Consider the following 17,989-nt stretch of genomic DNA (forward strand, 5'->3'; position numbering starts at 1 on the left):
GAATGAATTTGATGCACCTACCACTTTCAGGTATTCTTGTTACTGTCCACAATACAAATAGTCCTCAGAAATGTGTCTTCTTTCTTCGGACAACGATAACACTGACCTGAGTGGGTGGGTGCAGTGTCCAGATGCGCRTTTCCATGTGCTCTGATTGGTTGGGAATGGCAGGGCTATGATGGGTGATGGATAACTAAGGTAGGCTAAACAGCCAAACTAACGGCACTCAAGGGAAACTGAAGGGACTGTGAGGGAAATGTAGGTAGAGAGGAGGGGAGCAGGATGGCCTTTTTTTTTTTACACACATTAATGAAGAATCAGTAGTGTTTAGGCTTGTTTACACATTCACATGTATTGGATTCTAAGCAGTGATAGGTCAGAAAAAACACCTCCCTATCAACATTATTTGAAGAAGATGTTATCAACCATATTATTAACCATTCAGAAGAAGAAAAAAAATGTCAGTCACGCACTCCCTCACTGCTAGGACTTATCAAAGTGGACTTAGGTCTTGGAGCTTTGGACCAATGATTCATATATACACTAGATGACTGTTGGGGGGGAGCTGTGTTGAAGCCAACTACCCCACCGTTGTAAAAAATATTTTGGAAAATATAGAAATGCATATATTAATGTCTACATTAGTTTTTGCCACATTTATTATATTACAAACACCATAATGCATACTTTTGCGTTATATTATGTGAGCTAAACAATAAAAAAAAATCATATATATATTTTCCTAAAGTATCATTGTTAGAGATTACTAATGTTACTCTCTCAACTACATTATCAACATACTTAAATACATTTAATTGAAATACTGTAGAATTCCACTCATTCCTTTAGAGAACTGCGCCTACTGGGGAGTGCCAATATGGGCGACCGGTGGCTTCAAAGCCTCTCAATTGCCAACACATAGCATTAGCATGCAGGGTTTATATACATCATTGGCTTGGACTCCTAATCTTGGTGATTCTGCATATTTTACAATATCACTGGAACAAGCTGCAAAAAACACTCAAACTAGACATTTGTATCTTGATCTCTTCATTCAAAGACTCAATCATGGACACTCTTACTGACAGCTGTGGCTGCTTTGCGTGATGTATTGTTCTCTACCTTCTTGCCTTTGCGCTGTTGTCTCTGCCCAATCATTTTTGTACCATGTTTTGTGCTGCTACCATGTTGTGCTGCTACCATGTTGTTGTCATGTGGTGTTGCTACCATGTTGTGCTGTCATGTGTGCTGCCATGCTATGTTGTTATCTTAGGTCTCTTTATGTAGTGTTGTGGTGTCTCTCTTGTCTTGATGTGTGTTTTGTCCTATATTTTTATTTTGAATCCCAGCCCCCGTCCCCYCAGGAGACCTTTTGCTTTTTGGTAGGCAGTCATTGTAAATAAGAATTTGTTCTTAACTGACTTGACTAGTTAAATAAAGGTTAAATAATAATAATGTTTTTAAAATTACGCACACAGAAGCAATTGCTAAGGTGGTCCAACCAATGATGCACATAAACCCTGGATGACTATCTGTATTGATAGTCTGTATTGAAGCCATCTTGGTACTCTTCCTAGAAATGCATTTATTAATGTCTACATTCATTTTTGACACGTTTATTTTATTACAGACACTTTAATGCATACTTTTAAATGATATTATGTAAGCTAAACATAKAAATTTTAATATTACAAATATATAAAACATTTCCCTTAAAGTATTTTTTAGAGAGTACTAATGTTCCTGTCCCCACTACAACAACAAAAATACTTAAATACATGTAATTTTGTCCTTGAAACATTMAATTGAAATACTGTAGAATTCCATTCATTAATTCTTATGGCGGACTGCTCCTACTTGGGAGTGTCATATGACCGACCGGTGCCTTCAAAGCCTCTCAATGGCCAATACATAGCGTTAGCAATTCAGGATTTATATACGTCATTGGGTCCGACTAGCTAGCTACCAGAACAAAAAATAAAAAATAAACATTAGCTTCGCTTCAACTGTAAAGAGAAGAAGTGGTATGTGTGACTGTTTTTTGCAAATATTTGTAATCTTCACCATGCTTTCAAAGTAAATTTACTGTATTTAAGTTATTAAGGGAGAGTGCTGTGACTCAGCATAACTGGTTAGTAACCGGTGACGTTGATTGCTATTCAAAGCTAGCAAGATACTTTAGCCAGCTAGCTAAGTCAACTAGCTAGCTCCAGTAACTAACTCGTTTAGCCAGGCGTAGGTATAGTTATAGTTAGCCGCTGTTAGAAATCCCTAAATGTCTCTCGCTCTCTCTGTTATCTTGTTTAACACTAGGACCGCACAAAGCCTGTTGTTAGCAGTGTCTGGTGTGGGAGACTGTCAGTTCAGGACCCAGTCTTGGTCCCGATGGGTTAGTCTACTATCTTGAAGTTGAGTTTAGTCGGATACTATTTCCTGATTGCCTCAAAGCTAGCTTTATCAACTTCTCAGTCTAGTATGACGGTCTTAGATATCGTGTAACAAATAACAGGCCTAACATCCCCCTGTAAAATCCAACCCATAATATAATCTCATTCTATTTCCCATTCTAATATAATACAAATGACCTGTTCCAGACACTACTAGGATATATCTTGGGCTAATCATTTAGTTAACAACTTTAACATGTACACGAACATTTAACATACGCTTACTTGAGAAAATGTATTCCCCGGGACAATGGAGAATGTAGAGTTATATTTCAACATCTGGGTGTTTGTTAATGGATACTGTAACAGGGCAGTACTTGGAAAGTTGCGAGAGTACATTGCTGCACAAGGCTTTCTTAGGTCATCATGAGTTGACTGTTTTTTTAAACTTTCCCTTCAATTCCATTTGTCCTCAAAGTCACAAGGGTGCTACAAAGATGCACTGTCTTATCAGAGGTCCCCTTTGACACAGATACATATGGGGACACGTATTAACCTTGGGTACCCTTACATCACAAATATCTGATTACACATTCATAGAGGCTGATGTTGTTTGCGGATTTCACTGTCTGTTCAATCTTGGCAGAGAATCTTCATTTTTAGGCAATAGGCTTATGCTAATACTTCTAGCCTATTCCTATCAAGCCCGATTTGTAGGCTATTTGGTTGCACTTTCCTGAGTATAAAAAGGATGTTAGATAGGGATTGGTAGTGAATTAGTTCAAACCACAGTTTGAACAATGCTCAAGTTTTTTCCACTTATTGAGTGATTAGCCTAATTTAATACGCAGCAGAGGATAGTAGTAATCCAGAAATATTGTATTTTGGAACACCGTACTAGGCTAATTCACAGGTCTGTTATACCCAGAATTTAGCTGGAATCGTACTTCCCTGTCTGTCCGTGCTGAAACTTCCTTGACCTAACAGATTCTCCCGTAAAAAGATAAAAGGCAGTAAGTAGCGATTTTCACCTACACACAGGGGAGGAACCAGAAAATTCCAGAATACTGGAATTCTTTGCATTTGGTTATGTTTAATTAAAAAAAAATTTTTTTTTTTTAAATTACAAGTACCTGCGCAATGGGGCAACCACAGAGCAGGCTCAACTTTCGTGACTGCTCAGGTCACTTGTACTGGGCAATAGGGCAACTCTGAATGTCAATCCCTAAGAAGTTGCAACTGTTTTAGTTTTTGARGCTGAACCTTGAATTGTTTCCTCCAGGTAACCCCAGGTGTATGTGTGAGAGAGGGAGAAAGTCTACAGCCATGAGTAATCCTTTTGCACACATAGTTGAGGCTCTGGACCCAAACAACCCCGACCACAAGTTCTACAACCTCTCAAAGCTTGGAGACCCCAGATATGGTAGGATATCAAAGTACCATAACCCCTTTGGCAATTGTTGGTGAGCATGGTTGTGTACTAGGCTAAATTCAGGAAATGTACTGACATTTAGTTAATTTGAGTAAATGCTCAAACTAGATTTATTCTGATTCATGAATTACATTTCAGTTAATTGCACTGTCACTATTTTTGTACTTCAACCCTGATGGTTGATATGAAATGCTTCCCTCCTCCTACAGACCGCCTGCCATTCTCCATCCGTGTGCTGCTTGAGTCGGCTGTGAGGAACTGTGATGGGTTCCTGGTGAAGCGGTCAGACGTGGAGAGCATCCTGAACTGGAAACAGACCCAGACTCAAAGCGTAGAGGTGCCGTTCAGACCTGCCAGGGTCATCCTGCAGGATTTCACGTGAGTTAGACCACATGGTGTATCAATTCTGAAGGTGTGCTCATGAGAAATTTTTCATYGTAAAATATGCCGTGGTAATATCTGTATTGTAAACTGGGAAAAGCTGATGGGCAGGTATCCAAATTGAGGTGGCTTTTCTTTCCCTTTTTAAAGGGGTTGCTTTGAATAGTGAATGGATTTATATTATAACTTGTCTCTCTTTCCTCTTGCAGTGGAGTGCCTGCAGTAGTGGACTTTGCTGCGATGCGCGACGCTGTGAAGAAGCTGGGTGGAGATCCAGAGAAGATCAACCCAGTCTGTCCAGCGGACCTTGTCATTGATCATTCCATCCAGGTGGACTTCAACAGGAAGTAAGTCTAGGGGGTCAGATCTGTGTGTGTGTGTGTGCGYGGGGGGGGGGGGGGGGGGTCAATACAAGTAGGGCTGAACATCATAATTAAGTGAATTTCCATTCAGGAGGAATTGTTGTGAATTAGAAGTTTATGAATACTGGTCATTTCAGTGAAATACTGCTACACAGGCTAATTGCTGGAGAAATGATTATACCTTTTTACTACATATTTATGAAGCAAACACAGGCTGATGTGTAAGCACAGTGGAATGTTCTGTAGGGTGAGCTTGTTTGTTGGACTTTGCTCTTAAGAGACTTAGTGGAGCCTGTAGATTTCGACATTTCTGTCGACCACCAGTCGTCATAATGTTGCATAACGCTGAAATAATGACACCTACATTGTGACCATGCTGAGTCTCCAAGCTGACATTGTTGCAAATATTAACTGCTATTTRGTCCCGAGAGGTATAAACCTATAAAGCAAAATATTCCAAATTCCCAACGCTGATACACTGTTTCTTACAGATTTTTAATTTTGTGCTCATTCTACTTTCAAGTAAACATATTAGGAGATGTACATTATGACATTTGTGTAATTTTCACTTGGAACTTAAAAGAAAGCTTTTGGCTGGAGTTTTATTTTGGTATTTGTTTCAGTAGTCAATTGTTGATATAGTTCCAAAATGTTTAGCATGTCAGCAATCAAGTTTTCAAGATATGTACTGTAACTTTCAAAATACAGAAATCAGGCCCCAATGATGCATTTTGCATCATATGATGCAAAACTCATCCAGCGAGCCAGATTTCTGTATTCTGAAAGTTACATATCTTGATTGCTGAAATAATCCTCAACTCCTTTCCTAGATGTTTTACTTTTATGAGAACTGATTACGACGGATGTGTTTTTAAGAAATGCAYATTGAGTCAATTGACATTTTTCTTTTCCCAGGTCTGACAGCCTCCAGAAAAACCAGGACTTGGAGTTTGACAGAAACAGAGAGCGATTTGAGTTCTTAAAGGTATCCTTTGTCCACCATTCAAAACCTGTAGTTTAACTCATAAGCCTTTCATAAAGGCCACACAATTTAAAACACACATGGCCCTCTTTCAATCATAGCAATAACAATATCATGTATAAAACCCACAAGCCTCTCTAAACTATTGATCTTGATCTCCCTCCCGTTCCACAGTGGGGCTCCAAAGCATTCCAGAACATGCGTATCATTCCCCCCGGTTCGGGGATAGTGCACCAGGTCAACCTGGAGTACCTGGCCAGGGTGGTCTTTGACCAGGACGGCTACTACTACCCTGACAGCCTGGTGGGCACCGACTCCCACACCACCATGATCGACGGCCTGGGCGTGCTGGGCTGGGGTAATTACTAGATTGGATTATGTACACTGTTAAAAAGATAAATGGGATTGACTCAAATCATTGCTAATGATGTTAAAGGGATAGTTCACCCAAATTACACAATTACTGCATTTACAAATTACTGGAGTTTTTTTTTTTCAAGTGGACAGTACTTAGCTACCAATAAACCAAACCCCAAAATGTAGTTTTTTTTTTTTTTTTTTTCAAGTGGACAGTACTTAGCTACCAATAAACCAAACCCCAAAATGTAGTTGAGAAAATATGAGCTATCATGCCATGCTACTGGAATGTGCCCAGAGCTGGAATAAATCCTGTCGAACATGTTTGTTGTAGGTGTGGGCGGGATCGAGGCGGAGGCCGTCATGCTGGGCCAGCCAATCAGCATGGTGCTCCCCGAAGTCATCGGCTACAGGCTACAGGGCACCCCCAACAAGTTCATCACCTCAACCGACATCGTCCTCACCGTCACTAAGGTAACTGGTTACGCGGTTCCACGACTGCCACTGTTTTATCAATGGACATCTCTTTTGGACAAATCTGTCTAATCAATGTAGCTCAAGGCATGAAATGATTCAGTAAAGTAGCCCTATCAATGCTGTTGGTTTGGAGAATTGTGTTGATTTGATAAGGGGATAAATAAAGTTGTATTGACTAGATTAGTTGTAGATAAACAGTGGCAGCAATTTCATTTCACCAGTGTATGTCACATAGAAACACTGTTTGTCTGAGTGTCCCATTCTCTCCCTCTGTGCACACAGCACCTGCGCCAGGTCGGTGTTGTGGGGAAGTTTGTGGAGTTCTTRGGGCCAGGTGTGGCACAGCTGTCCATAGCCGATCGAGCCACCATCGCCAACATGTGCCCAGAGTACGGCGCCACTGCAGCTTTTTTCCCTGTCGACCACATCAGTCTTCAGTACCTGGAGCAGACAGGTGAGATATACACACCAATGCACATGAGCAGCACTTGTCTATATTTACAATGGGCGTTTCTGATTCAGATGGAAAGCAATACAGATATTACATTGGCCTCTTTTTAAATTGCAAACTTTCAAACAGCCTTTGAATGTTACACCACCTACTTAGCGGAGTAATTTCTCTCCTTTTGTAATGGCAAAAACCTTTCTGAATACATTTTAAATGTAAAACGGGGATGATAATAGTAGTATTAAAATCCTGAGGGAACTGTAGATGTAACTGGCAAAGTCTAATTTACTTCATGTCTGGATTCTTCATTTTCTTTCCTCATTCCTCTTTCCCCTGCTCACTCTGCTCAGGGAGAGATGCTGAGAAACTGGATTACATCACCAGGTATCTGAAAGCAGTAGCCATGTTCAGAGACTACAGCAACTCCTCCCAGGACCCTGACTTCACCCAGGTACTCTATTCCACAGTGGATCCTTTTCAAACACCTTTAGTCATTTAGAAATTAGGACTTGTAGTTTCTGGATACATTTGATTAAAGATTGTCAGGCATGCTAGACTAGCTARGGTGACTTTTGGAAGTCATTCAGTTTTGAAAATGATTTGACAAGTGTATGACTGGAATGTATTTGTAAAATGATTGGCATGTCTCCCTTTTAATCTGCTCCTTTTGCTTTCGGTCTCATTGTGATTTTCCCTCTGTGCCGCCTCCTCTCTCCATCCTATGCAGGTGCATGAGCTGGACCTGAGCACTGTGGTTCCGTGCTGCAGTGGTCCCAAGAGGCCTCAGGACAGGGTGGCTGTGTCGGACATGAAGACTGACTTTGAGGCCTGCCTGGCAGCTAAGGTAATGARGACACCTGCTTAACACTGACTTTTTTGGTATCTACATGCTAATAGCATCCTGTTATCTCAAGTCCTTCCCTTTTTATATTTGCATGTGTGTGTATAAGGTGTGCACAGAGTTAGAAAACCTATAGGTCATATATAGGTGCTATAGGTGAGCCCACTAGCTTTTCTAACTCTGTGGATGTGTGCCATTGCAGCAAGGCTTCAAAGGTTTCCAGGTGACTCCGGAGCTTCACCACGTGAAGGTTCCATTCCAATACAATGACAAGGAGTACAGCCTCTCCCACGGCTCAGTGGTCATTGCTGCCATCACCAGCTGTACCAACACCAGCAACCCCTCTGTTATGCTGGGTGCTGGTACGTATCCCTCGCTCCATACCTCATACCCTGCGCTGTCTGGGTTGTGTTCGTTAGACACCAAGCAGACACAATTGACGGAAACAGAGGGACTACCTGGACTCCAAAAATAAATGTTGTTTTTGCAGCAGATAACAAAAAATGTTTCCAAAGTTTTCGTGCCCCAATGAAGACACCCCAGCTATCAGCGGCTGTAATTTGACTAATATCTGGGAAGTTGCTCAGTCAATAAGGTTGAATTGTCTCTGCGTTGCTTTTCAGGTCTCCTGGCYAAGAAGGCCATCGAGGCTGGTCTGAGCATGAAGCCCTACATCAAGACCAGCCTGTCTCCCGGCAGCGGAGTGGTCACCTACTACCTAAAGGAGAGTGGCGTCATGGACTACCTCTTCCAGCTCGGGTAAGGCACTCCTTCCTGAAGACTAATTGTCTGGAGAATGAGGGGTTCAGCTCAAAAGTCTTTGCTAGCTTCTTTATCCTCCATTTCAGGATGACGGTATGTGACGTATTTAAGCAATAAGGCCCGAGGAGGTGTGGTATATGGCCAGTAGACCACGGCTAAGGGCTGTTCTTATGCGCAACTCTGTGGTATATTCGCCATATACCACAAACAGCTGAGGTGCCTTATTGCTATTATAAACTGCTTACCAACATTATACTTTTTTTTTAATCATACCCATGATATACCATGGCTTTCAGCCAATCAGCATTCAGGGCTCGAACCACCCAGTTTATAATTTCCTTTTTGTCGGTATATGTTATTTTCCCCCCCGTCAGGTTTGAAGTGGTGGGTTATGGCTGRATGACATGTATAGGCAACAGTGGGCCCCTCCCAGAGCCTGTGGTGGAGGCCATTACTCAGGTAACTACTGACTTTTAACATTTTACACCCACACCTGGGCTGTGTTCATTAGGGCATGCAATGGAAAACATAATTTTTTGGGGGGTGGTCCATTTAYTCCCCCTGTTTCAGTCCGTTTTCTTCTTTTGGGTGCCTAATGAACACGACCCTGCATGGTCAATGGCTACAGCTCCTCACACGTTCCTCTACCTTCAGGGAGATCTGGTAGCCGCTGGGATCCTATCAGGTAACAGGAACTTTGAGGGGCGTGTCCACCCCAACACACGAGCCAATTACCTGGCCTCTCCCCCGCTGGTCATTGCCTACGCTATRGCCGGAACCGTGAGGATTGACTTTGATACAGAGCCCATTGGTGAGTGTCCTCAAACCAACGCCGTGCATTGGCAATCGTTCTGTAGTTTTTCTATATAGCATTCACACCAGTGGAGGCTGTAATGGGTGGAATTAAATGAATCGAGGGGATACCGTTCCATTCATTCAATTCCACCCATTACAATGAGCCAAATCCTCCAATTTTAAGGTGACACCAGCCTTCACTGGTTCACACATACACTGTTCCTGGAGCTCTCAAGACGTTTCAGRAGATTGGGCTGTCGGTGCTGATACTGGTTTCTGTTGTTTCTCTCTCGCCGKCTCTGGTTTCATGGTGTAGCTCTGAACAACAAAGGGAAGGAGGTTTTCCTCAGGGACATCTGGCCCACACGGGAGGAGATCCAGGCTGTGGAGAGACAGTTTGTCATTCCTGCTATGTTCAAAGAGGTTTATGAGAAGATTGAGGTCAACTAAACTCTTTGGATATTAATTTTATATGATTTTCCCCCTGGTTTGATTGTGTAGACAAGTTGATTAGTGGGGAGGGGTTAAGTAATGCCTCAACATTTCAGCCTCTAGAAGGCCATAAAGTGTAAAAATGTGTGTCAATAGGTTACTTTTTCAAGGTATTGGTTAGTACATTAGTGTAAAGAGCTGTTGTCTTTGTAGTTTTGATATGGGACTGTTCTACCTTGCTCCGCCCTGTCAGAAAGTGAATGAACGCTGGAACGCCCTCAAKGCCCCCTCAGACAAGCTGTACACCTGGGACCCCAAGTCCACCTACATCAAGTCTCCACCCTTCTTCGATGGACTGGTACAACACACTAACCTAATGCTGTCATTGTAATGTCTGAGTTCTTTCCCATCGGCTTTCAGGTTTTGTTAAAGGGATAGTTCAGAGAAAGTACATATTTKTATATTTGTTTCCAAGTAGTCTATGGACAAGGAGAGACTGCAATCCACAACTAGACACTTTTACCAACTGCTAATATTATAAAGTCATTGTCATTCATGCAATTCCGCGGAACTACCCCCTTAACCTTTCAGTGATTTATTCAGACCAAGGAACTACAGACCCCCAAGTCCATAACTAACGCCTACGTGCTGCTGAACTTCGGTGACTCTGTGACCACAGACCACATCTCTCCTGCTGGGAACATCGCCCGAACCAGTCCTGCAGCACGATACCTGACCAGCAGAGGGTGAGAGATGGGAGGCAGTCACTATTTCACATTACTAATAGTCTTTTTCATACTACTGAGCAGAGCTGTACTGCACTTGCCTGGTAATACACCCCCCCCCATGGGTGGAACCGTGCTGGAAAGGATCATGCGTAACAAAAATATCCCAACCAGCAGAGTATACGTTTCTGGTCCGCATGATGGTGTGAAATTTAACGCTGTGTTTTTTAGTATGTTTATGATAGTGAAGTTATATGAAGGGTCAAAGGTTTAATCTTTTATCCTTTGCCCTGGCAGTTTAAACCCACGTGACTTCAACTCGTACGGATCTCGGCGTGGCAACGATGCTGTGATGGCTCGGGGCACGTTCGCAAACATCCGTCTCTTCAACAAGTTCCTGAACAAGCAGGCTCCGCGCACCCTGCACTTACCTTCTGATGAAACGGTAAGGCCCTGTATTATTGATAATTATTAATCTCTGTACTAATCTCTTATAATGTAAAAAATCTCCTGATAATGTTAGCCACCAGATTATGTAAAAAGTTATTACATTATCAGATGAGTAATTTTTTTTTTAGCTTATGTAATAACTTACATMTATTGTATGTTTAGAGTTTGTTCTTGTATTTTCACTGCATATTACAGTTTCCTTGTTGTATAGCTGTTATATGTACTCTGGTTGTCCACTTGAATCAATGTGTATTCTTGGGTTGTCTGTTTCTCTACAGCTGGATGTGTTTGATGCTGCTGAGCGCTACCAGCAGGCTGGCCACCCCCTCATGATCCTGGCTGGGAAGGAGTARGGATCGGGCAGCTCGAGAGACTGGGCCGCTAAAGGTCCCTTCCTCCTGGTCTGTCTCCTCTTATCATAACTGTGTTTTGATATGTTATCTGTTATACATTATTACGTTATTTTTTTACATTACCTTTTGATAATGTATGWTGTTGTAGATTAGAAGAATGTATGGAAAAAAGGGATTTGAATGCCTTTGCCTGTATGATACTTTCCATTAGCCAAGATAAGATTCTGATGAGCTGTGTTATTGAACAAACATACAATTCAAAGTAGGGACAATGTACACAGAAGCCATAAACATCAGATGGCACCATGAGAAAGACAGTAAAGAAAAAGACACAATTAGCAAGACTCTTGAATAATTTATTCAACTTGTTTTGTGCTTTTCAAATAATCTCAAAGCTCTTTAAAGCACACACAAAATACAAGTCATTTAGAAAAACATCATGAGATGGACAGTCATTAGAAAGTTCATGGCTTGAGTGGTCATCTGAAGGAGGTGGTCAAGCTGGGAGAAAAAGTCCAGAGGCAGGTAGGAAGCACGGTCTCATCAAGGTGTCTCACTGTTTCTGGCTGCTCCGTAGTATAACTTAGTCAGATTTAAGTTTTAGCTATGGCATTGCAGTCCATGGACTCTGTAGTAAGTAGGTAGCTAGCTACTCCTTCACTACTACCAAAATGAAGCACCCACTTGGATGATGCCATGGCAGTCATGTATAATTAAGAGTTTCTCAGAGGGTGGGCTGCAGGGATACCCCCATGATACCTCCCTGATACCCCTCTTCTGTGCCCCTCTCCCAGGGAATCAAGGCGGTGCTGGCAGAGAGCTATGAGCGAATCCACCGCAGTAACCTGGTGGGCATGGGGGTGATTCCTCTGGAGTACCTGGCTGGGGACACAGCAGACAGCCTGGGGCTGACAGGACACGAGCGCTACACCGTGGTCATCCCTGAGCCACTCACACCCAGGATGATTGTTGACATTAAGGTTGGTCTGCGTGGTGATAAAATGGGATGGGAAATACTGGACTGAGGAAGGGTTACCAATCATTCATATGGTCAATTTTGCAGGAGTTTCTAGATCCTTTCATGACACAGCTAACAAATGGAACTTTAGTAGTTTCTGTTCACTTTCTGTGGCAATACTTTGTATATAGTAATGTGCTCATATTTTACTATTATTTTGTAGTGTTAAATTAAAGTATACTTAGCTGGGTAGCTTACTCCTGGAGCATACGGCATCAACAGCAGTTATCCTAATATCCTACTGCTCTCCTTTTCCCTTCCGTCACAGCTCGACACGGGCAAAACATTCCAGGTGAGGATGAGGTTCGACACGGACGTGGAGCTGACGTACTTCCACAATGGAGGCATCCTGAACTACATGATCCGCAAGATGTCTGAGAACTAGAGAGCACACCGTCGGGACCAAGTCATGCTGAACACGAAAATCCTCCGTGTAGAAGGCGATACAGAACATGCTGAGTCCCCCTCTGTTTCTGTTCGATTTTAACATTTGGTTTACATAATCTTGTGGTTTTAGTGCATTAATTGGTCCCATACTTGATTAATTGCAGGTCGGAATGATGGAGTGAGTCAGAAGTACCCCACAGCACATTTAACACTGGTATGATGTACACCTGGGTTCAAATAGTCTTAGCTTTCTTAATCAAGCCCAGCTCAAGTGTTTGAAAGAAAACAAATACTTTTTTAACCCAGGTCTTGTATGATGTGACGACAGTACAGTAACCACCCTACCTCTTTGTTGCCAAACCAGTGGTTCACCCACCCTCATCCCTCCCACCGTCCATGCTAACATTAACTAGCCATGCACACAAACCTAGTCTGCCCTGGTTGGCTGTCTTGTCCAGTTGTTACCATTGTCGGTTCAAAGCTGCCAGTCACGGCCATCTGTTCCMACCAGGGTTGTATTTGTTGATTTCATGTCTTATATGTTATTTTACAAACTGCTGCTGTGGTGAAGCAGACAWAGGCTGCTTCTGAAATGGAGCCCTATTCCCTTCATAGTGCACTACTTGTGACCAAAATGTGTGCACTATATAGGGAATAAGGTGTTAACCCCAGACACTGTAATAGGTTGGCTTGGACTCCTGACAACGAGGGTGTTGTCTTTGTATTATGAAAGAGAGACCAGCATAGTTTATTAMAATACCTAAGTTTAATTGCCTTAAATGGTAAAGTTGACATTAACCCTCGCCTTTTGAGAGGAACAGTATATTGTGTGTGTGCCTCGTTTCTTTTAAATGCTGRCTCAGTGCAGAGGTATGTTTTTACTAGATCACTAATTTCAGTCTTGTCTGTTTCATAAATCGACTTTTCTTTCTTAACCTGTTGATGTTGGCAATAGGACTTATATGATTTTGTCACAGTGAGTACTTACTACTGTTGGTGAGTAGGGTTGCAACATTTTAGTACGTTTCCAGAAATCCCTATTAGAATCCTCCAACCAGGATTTCTGTGAAGTTACCAGAATTGTGCAACCCTATTGGTGAGTGTGGCTGGACTTAATTCCCAGTTGCCGGTGTGACAGGGAGGCTAGTAAATCAAATTAATATAATCATGAATTCCAAACTGAATGAAGTTTCTTAGCTGAAGCGAGAATTCATATTTTCTCTAAGCACTTGGGGTTTAATGGACCAAATAGTTTCTATCAATAAGGACGAAGTCCTACTTTGAGATTCTTTTCAGAAGGTACTTGTTTGTGGTATGGATAAAGTGGTATGGATAAAGTGTATGTTTTTTCCCCCAAGGTTAGCAGAAGGAGTCTGCTACAAGGCCACACCGGGGCTAGTGGTAGTCTTCGTCCTTCCTGTTTTTCTTTCCGCAAATAACTGGACATATCCACCATATTGCTGTCCCCTATCATGTATTTTCAGTGATTGCATAATGTTATCAACAATCCTGTTATGAAATGGCTAAGGGGCAGAGTAAGASTACATTTGTCAAATTTAATACACATTCATTTGACTTAAGACAGGAATGTTCTCTKAAAAACTTTTGAAAAAGGAGAGCTGCACATTAGGACCTCAGATGCAATAATTGAATAACCACGTTTCGACAGACAAGCTGTCTTCATCAAAGTATATRCTCCGCTAGCKAGCACCTCGCCTAAACAGGTGTGCGGTTCTTTCGCCTCTAATAAACTTTAACTTCTACATAACTCAAATGCAGCACTGTTGTCAAAATAATTGTGCATTATTAGTATTTACAGAAATGCAATGAAGACCACTGGATTTTGAATAATAACATTCTATAGGAATGGCACACACACAATTACATTTAACTGGAATTTGAAAATAAAGTACAATAACTGGCTAAAATGGTGCAAATATCACAATGTAATTTTAGTAACCCTAACCCAAAACSGCATACAAAGCTGTATCAAAGTTAACATTTCTGTGGCATAATATGTAAAGTTGGCACCATGTTATTCATAAAATAACTTGTCTTTTTATACAGAAATTCAGTATTCCTCAAACCCAGTTATGACTTATTTCAGACATGACAGCCTTGCTACCATCATGGACATACATTTGAATACAGCCTTGCTACCACTGAGACAGGTCAAATAACACTTGGAATGTACACAAGAGGTATCAATTACTCATACACAGATGACCAGTGCAGCAGTTATAGCTCTCAGTAATTAGCATAATGTTACACAGGTGAACGGTACTATACARCTCTAAAGCTACTGCACATTAAATGGATAGTTCATATTCAGAAGGGTAAAGAAACTCATGTAATTTGAGTGTACTATCCCTTTAAACTACTGGAGCTGGAATAGTGTTTAGGAGCAGATTGACATTAGGGACACCACCCCGTTCACGAAATGGTTCGCTCCTTCAGACCGTGAGTCACGTGGCCTATCTTGCTATATAAAGCAGCAGGCCTGCCAACATGCACGCATTTTGCGTACCAACTACGCAGTTATCTGTCAATGTACGCAGGTGATTTTTGAGTTAAAAGTACGCAGAAATGAATAGTCTGATTTTTATTTTTAAATTCTAATAAATAAAAATCCAGAGTGAATCTGACAACACTATCTCGAGGCAATGCTTCTATAGATGTCAATTTCGAAAATATTAAATTATGTATGCTCTGCCAAGAAATACAATAGGCACCTTTACATAGGCTGAAACACCGTACTCCTCTAGCGAACAGAGTTCAGATTCCCTTTGCGGTAGCCAGTTTGCGGTCGATGCGATATGTTTTTGTTTCTATGTTTTCAAAATTGTGTTGATTAGCGACCAGACTCACAAACAGCGCGCGCACAATCGTGCGGGGGAAGAAAATCCCAATTCGGCACGTGCTACGCGCGTGAGTTGAATCTCCAATTTGCCGTGAGTGTCWGGTACTCTAAAAAGTTGGACAGGGTTGGCAGGTCTGAAGCAGGCAAACCAGCATCGAGGCATTCAGTTACTGTTCTATTGAAAGTTAGATTGGGCAAAACGAGTGACCTTAGCGGCTTTGAGCGTGGTTTGATCGTCAGTGCTAGGTGCGCCAGTTCCAGTATCTCAGAAACGGACGTCTTCCTGGGCTTTTCACTAACGACAGGGTCACCGAGAATGGTGGGATAAATAAAAAACATCCAGTCAGTGGTAGTCCTGTGGGCAAAAACAGCTGGTTGATGAGAGAGGTCAAAGGAGAAAGGCAAGAATCGTGCAAGCTAACAGGCAGGCCACAAACAGACATAACGGCATCTCAGAACGCACAACTCGTCAGTCCTTGTCATMGATGGGCTATTGCAGCAGACGTCCACACKGAGTTCCACTCCTATCAGCTAAAAACAATAAGAAGCAGCTCCAGTGGACTATTGAGGAGTGGTTAAACATMGCCTGGTCTGACAAATTCCAGTTCCTGTTGCATCATGCTGATGGCAGAGTCAGGATTTGGTGTAAGCAGCGTGAGTCCATGGACCCATCCTGCCTGGTGTCAACAGTACAGGCTGTTGCGTACCACAGCGTATCTGAACATCGTTGCTGACCAGGTGCATCCCTTCATGTCTACAGGGGGATCTGACCCGGCACTAGATGGGTGTACSTAATAAACTGAGAGCTTCAGCAGTGCATCTGACATGTTTGCTGACTTGAATTTGCAACTGATGTTTAGTGCACTACTATTATAACTCTTAATTGAAGCTGACCTCTTAATTAGTCCATTGCTGTAATACCACCATGTTATTTGGGTACCTTTAGGTAATCGGTTGATTAGCTGTATGAATGCAGCTTGTCTTGTGAGGGTCAGCTCCATTCCTGTTGCAACGGCAGTGGAAAGAAACATAGTTCTGTTTCATATCATGAATACAACGTAGAGATCTCTCTTGGCTCACGTCTTGACGTAGCGATGTCCCCTGCCAGTCTTACAGTCTCTGATCTGCCGATTGGCCCTCCTCGACACCAGAACACACCTCCTGGTGCTCTTGCCTCTGGCCAGGCTCTTCCTCCAGTTGGTGTAGGTGACGGGCTCTCCACTCACCCACTCCCAYCGTCCCCTACTCTCACTGTCGTTCAGTCCTGAGATATGGAGAGGACAGTGAGTGAGGTGAGGTAAACGCACGCACACACATGCATGTTGAGTCACTTTTCAGCCAATGGAGATAGAACAGGATACTTATTTGACCTATCCAGAATGGTTTCCGTCCAGTTAAGTCCAACAGCCTGTCCATATCAGCCTTGGAGAAAATGCCCACCCGATTGGCTTGGTGACCTGAACCACAGGAAAAATAAGAAACTTTAGTTTCCTACAACAGAAGGGCACATTCTATCAAAATAGGTTACATGTTCCTTGTTCTCACCTCTCCATGTCGCCTTGCGCTCGGTGCCATGGACTATGGAAGTGGCAGTAACCGTTGTGATAAGTCCAGCCCTTACAACACGTCTGCACTGACCATCTGTGTTGGTGAGGAGGAATGGCCAACCAATGAGGTTACTGAAACATGAAACAACTGACATACAGGGTCGGTTTCCCTGACACATATCAAGCTTAGTCCAGGAAACTGGCCCAGAATGTTGAGATATGATTCCCGGGTAACCCATACTCAACCCTGAAATAGTCTACGTATGATATTCACAACACAATTGGGTAAATGTTAGGGGTCAATGGAGGCTGGTGTGAGGGCTATAGGAGGACAGGCTCATTGTAACGGCTGAAATTAAGTACAGTAAATGGAATGTAGTCAAACGTGGTTTCCATATGTTTGATATTGTTCCATAGATTCCATTCCAGCCATTACAGTGAGCCCGCTCCTCCCACCAGCCTCCACTAATGGGGGTACATTATTTGCTATTCTTTTTCAGGCACTATCCATCTCAGGTTGATTACCTCATTAGTGGAAGCCCAAGGCTTCCAGGAGACCCGTTGCAGCATAGGAGCCGACCTGAGCTCTGGGCTCCCGAGTGGCGCAGTGGTCTAAGGCACTGCATCGCCATGCTAGAGGCGTCACAACCAGCTGTGATTGGGAGTCCCATAGGGCGGCACCCAATTGGCCCAGCGTCATCCGGGTTAGGGGAGGGTTTGGCTGGGGTAGGCCGTCATTGTAAATAAGAATTTGTTCTTAACTGACTTGCTTAGTTAAATAAAGGTTAAATAAAAAAAGGCTCAAGAGAGTAGTTGGAGAGAATCTATCATGGTCGATCATGTTTCTTGATGTAAATACATATTATGTAATAAAGAAAATGTGATAAATAAAATACCAATTTAGACAAACACATTGTTACGCCAGCATGACTGTACTTCTGCCCAAAAGTCTCACCTTTTCCTGAGCCCTGGAGGTGCTGCCCAGCACGGCCT

The 17,989-nt window shown here is 42.5% G+C and overlaps 2 protein-coding genes across 4 annotated transcripts; one reads left to right on the top strand and one right to left on the bottom strand.

Moving 5' to 3' along the window:
• Positions 1–1,916: 1,916 nt before the first annotated feature.
• aco1 (aconitase 1, soluble) lies at positions 1,917–12,930 on the top strand. 3 transcript variants are annotated; one of them, XM_023974014.2, is given in 22 exon segments: positions 1,936–2,024; positions 3,301–3,400; positions 3,670–3,810; positions 4,029–4,197; positions 4,410–4,547; positions 5,478–5,547; positions 5,719–5,902; positions 6,236–6,375; positions 6,661–6,832; positions 7,177–7,277; positions 7,554–7,670; positions 7,870–8,029; positions 8,291–8,426; positions 8,804–8,888; positions 9,084–9,240; positions 9,541–9,665; positions 9,910–10,014; positions 10,260–10,402; positions 10,679–10,826; positions 11,110–11,232; positions 11,979–12,164; positions 12,471–12,930. In XM_023974014.2, coding segments are annotated over 20 exon segments (2,703 nt in total). In that variant the 5' UTR covers positions 1,936–2,024; positions 3,301–3,400; positions 3,670–3,683; the 3' UTR covers positions 12,588–12,930.
• A 3,515-nt stretch (positions 12,931–16,445) lies between these two features.
• LOC111981411 (FRAS1-related extracellular matrix protein 1-like) lies at positions 16,446–17,315 on the bottom strand. The gene is made up of 3 exons (XM_024012663.2): positions 16,995–17,315; positions 16,820–16,906; positions 16,446–16,713 (listed from the first exon to the last, which is right to left on the bottom strand). The coding sequence occupies exons 1-3, from the start codon at positions 17,233–17,235 to the stop codon at positions 16,526–16,528; spliced, it is 516 nt and encodes a 171-aa protein (XP_023868431.1). The 5' UTR covers positions 17,236–17,315; the 3' UTR covers positions 16,446–16,525.
• Between the last annotated feature and the right edge of the window lie 674 nt (positions 17,316–17,989).

Source organism: Salvelinus sp. IW2-2015, linkage group LG3 (genome assembly GCF_002910315.2).
Source record: "Salvelinus sp. IW2-2015 linkage group LG3, ASM291031v2, whole genome shotgun sequence".
NCBI lineage: Eukaryota > Metazoa > Chordata > Actinopteri > Salmoniformes > Salmonidae > Salvelinus > Salvelinus sp. IW2-2015.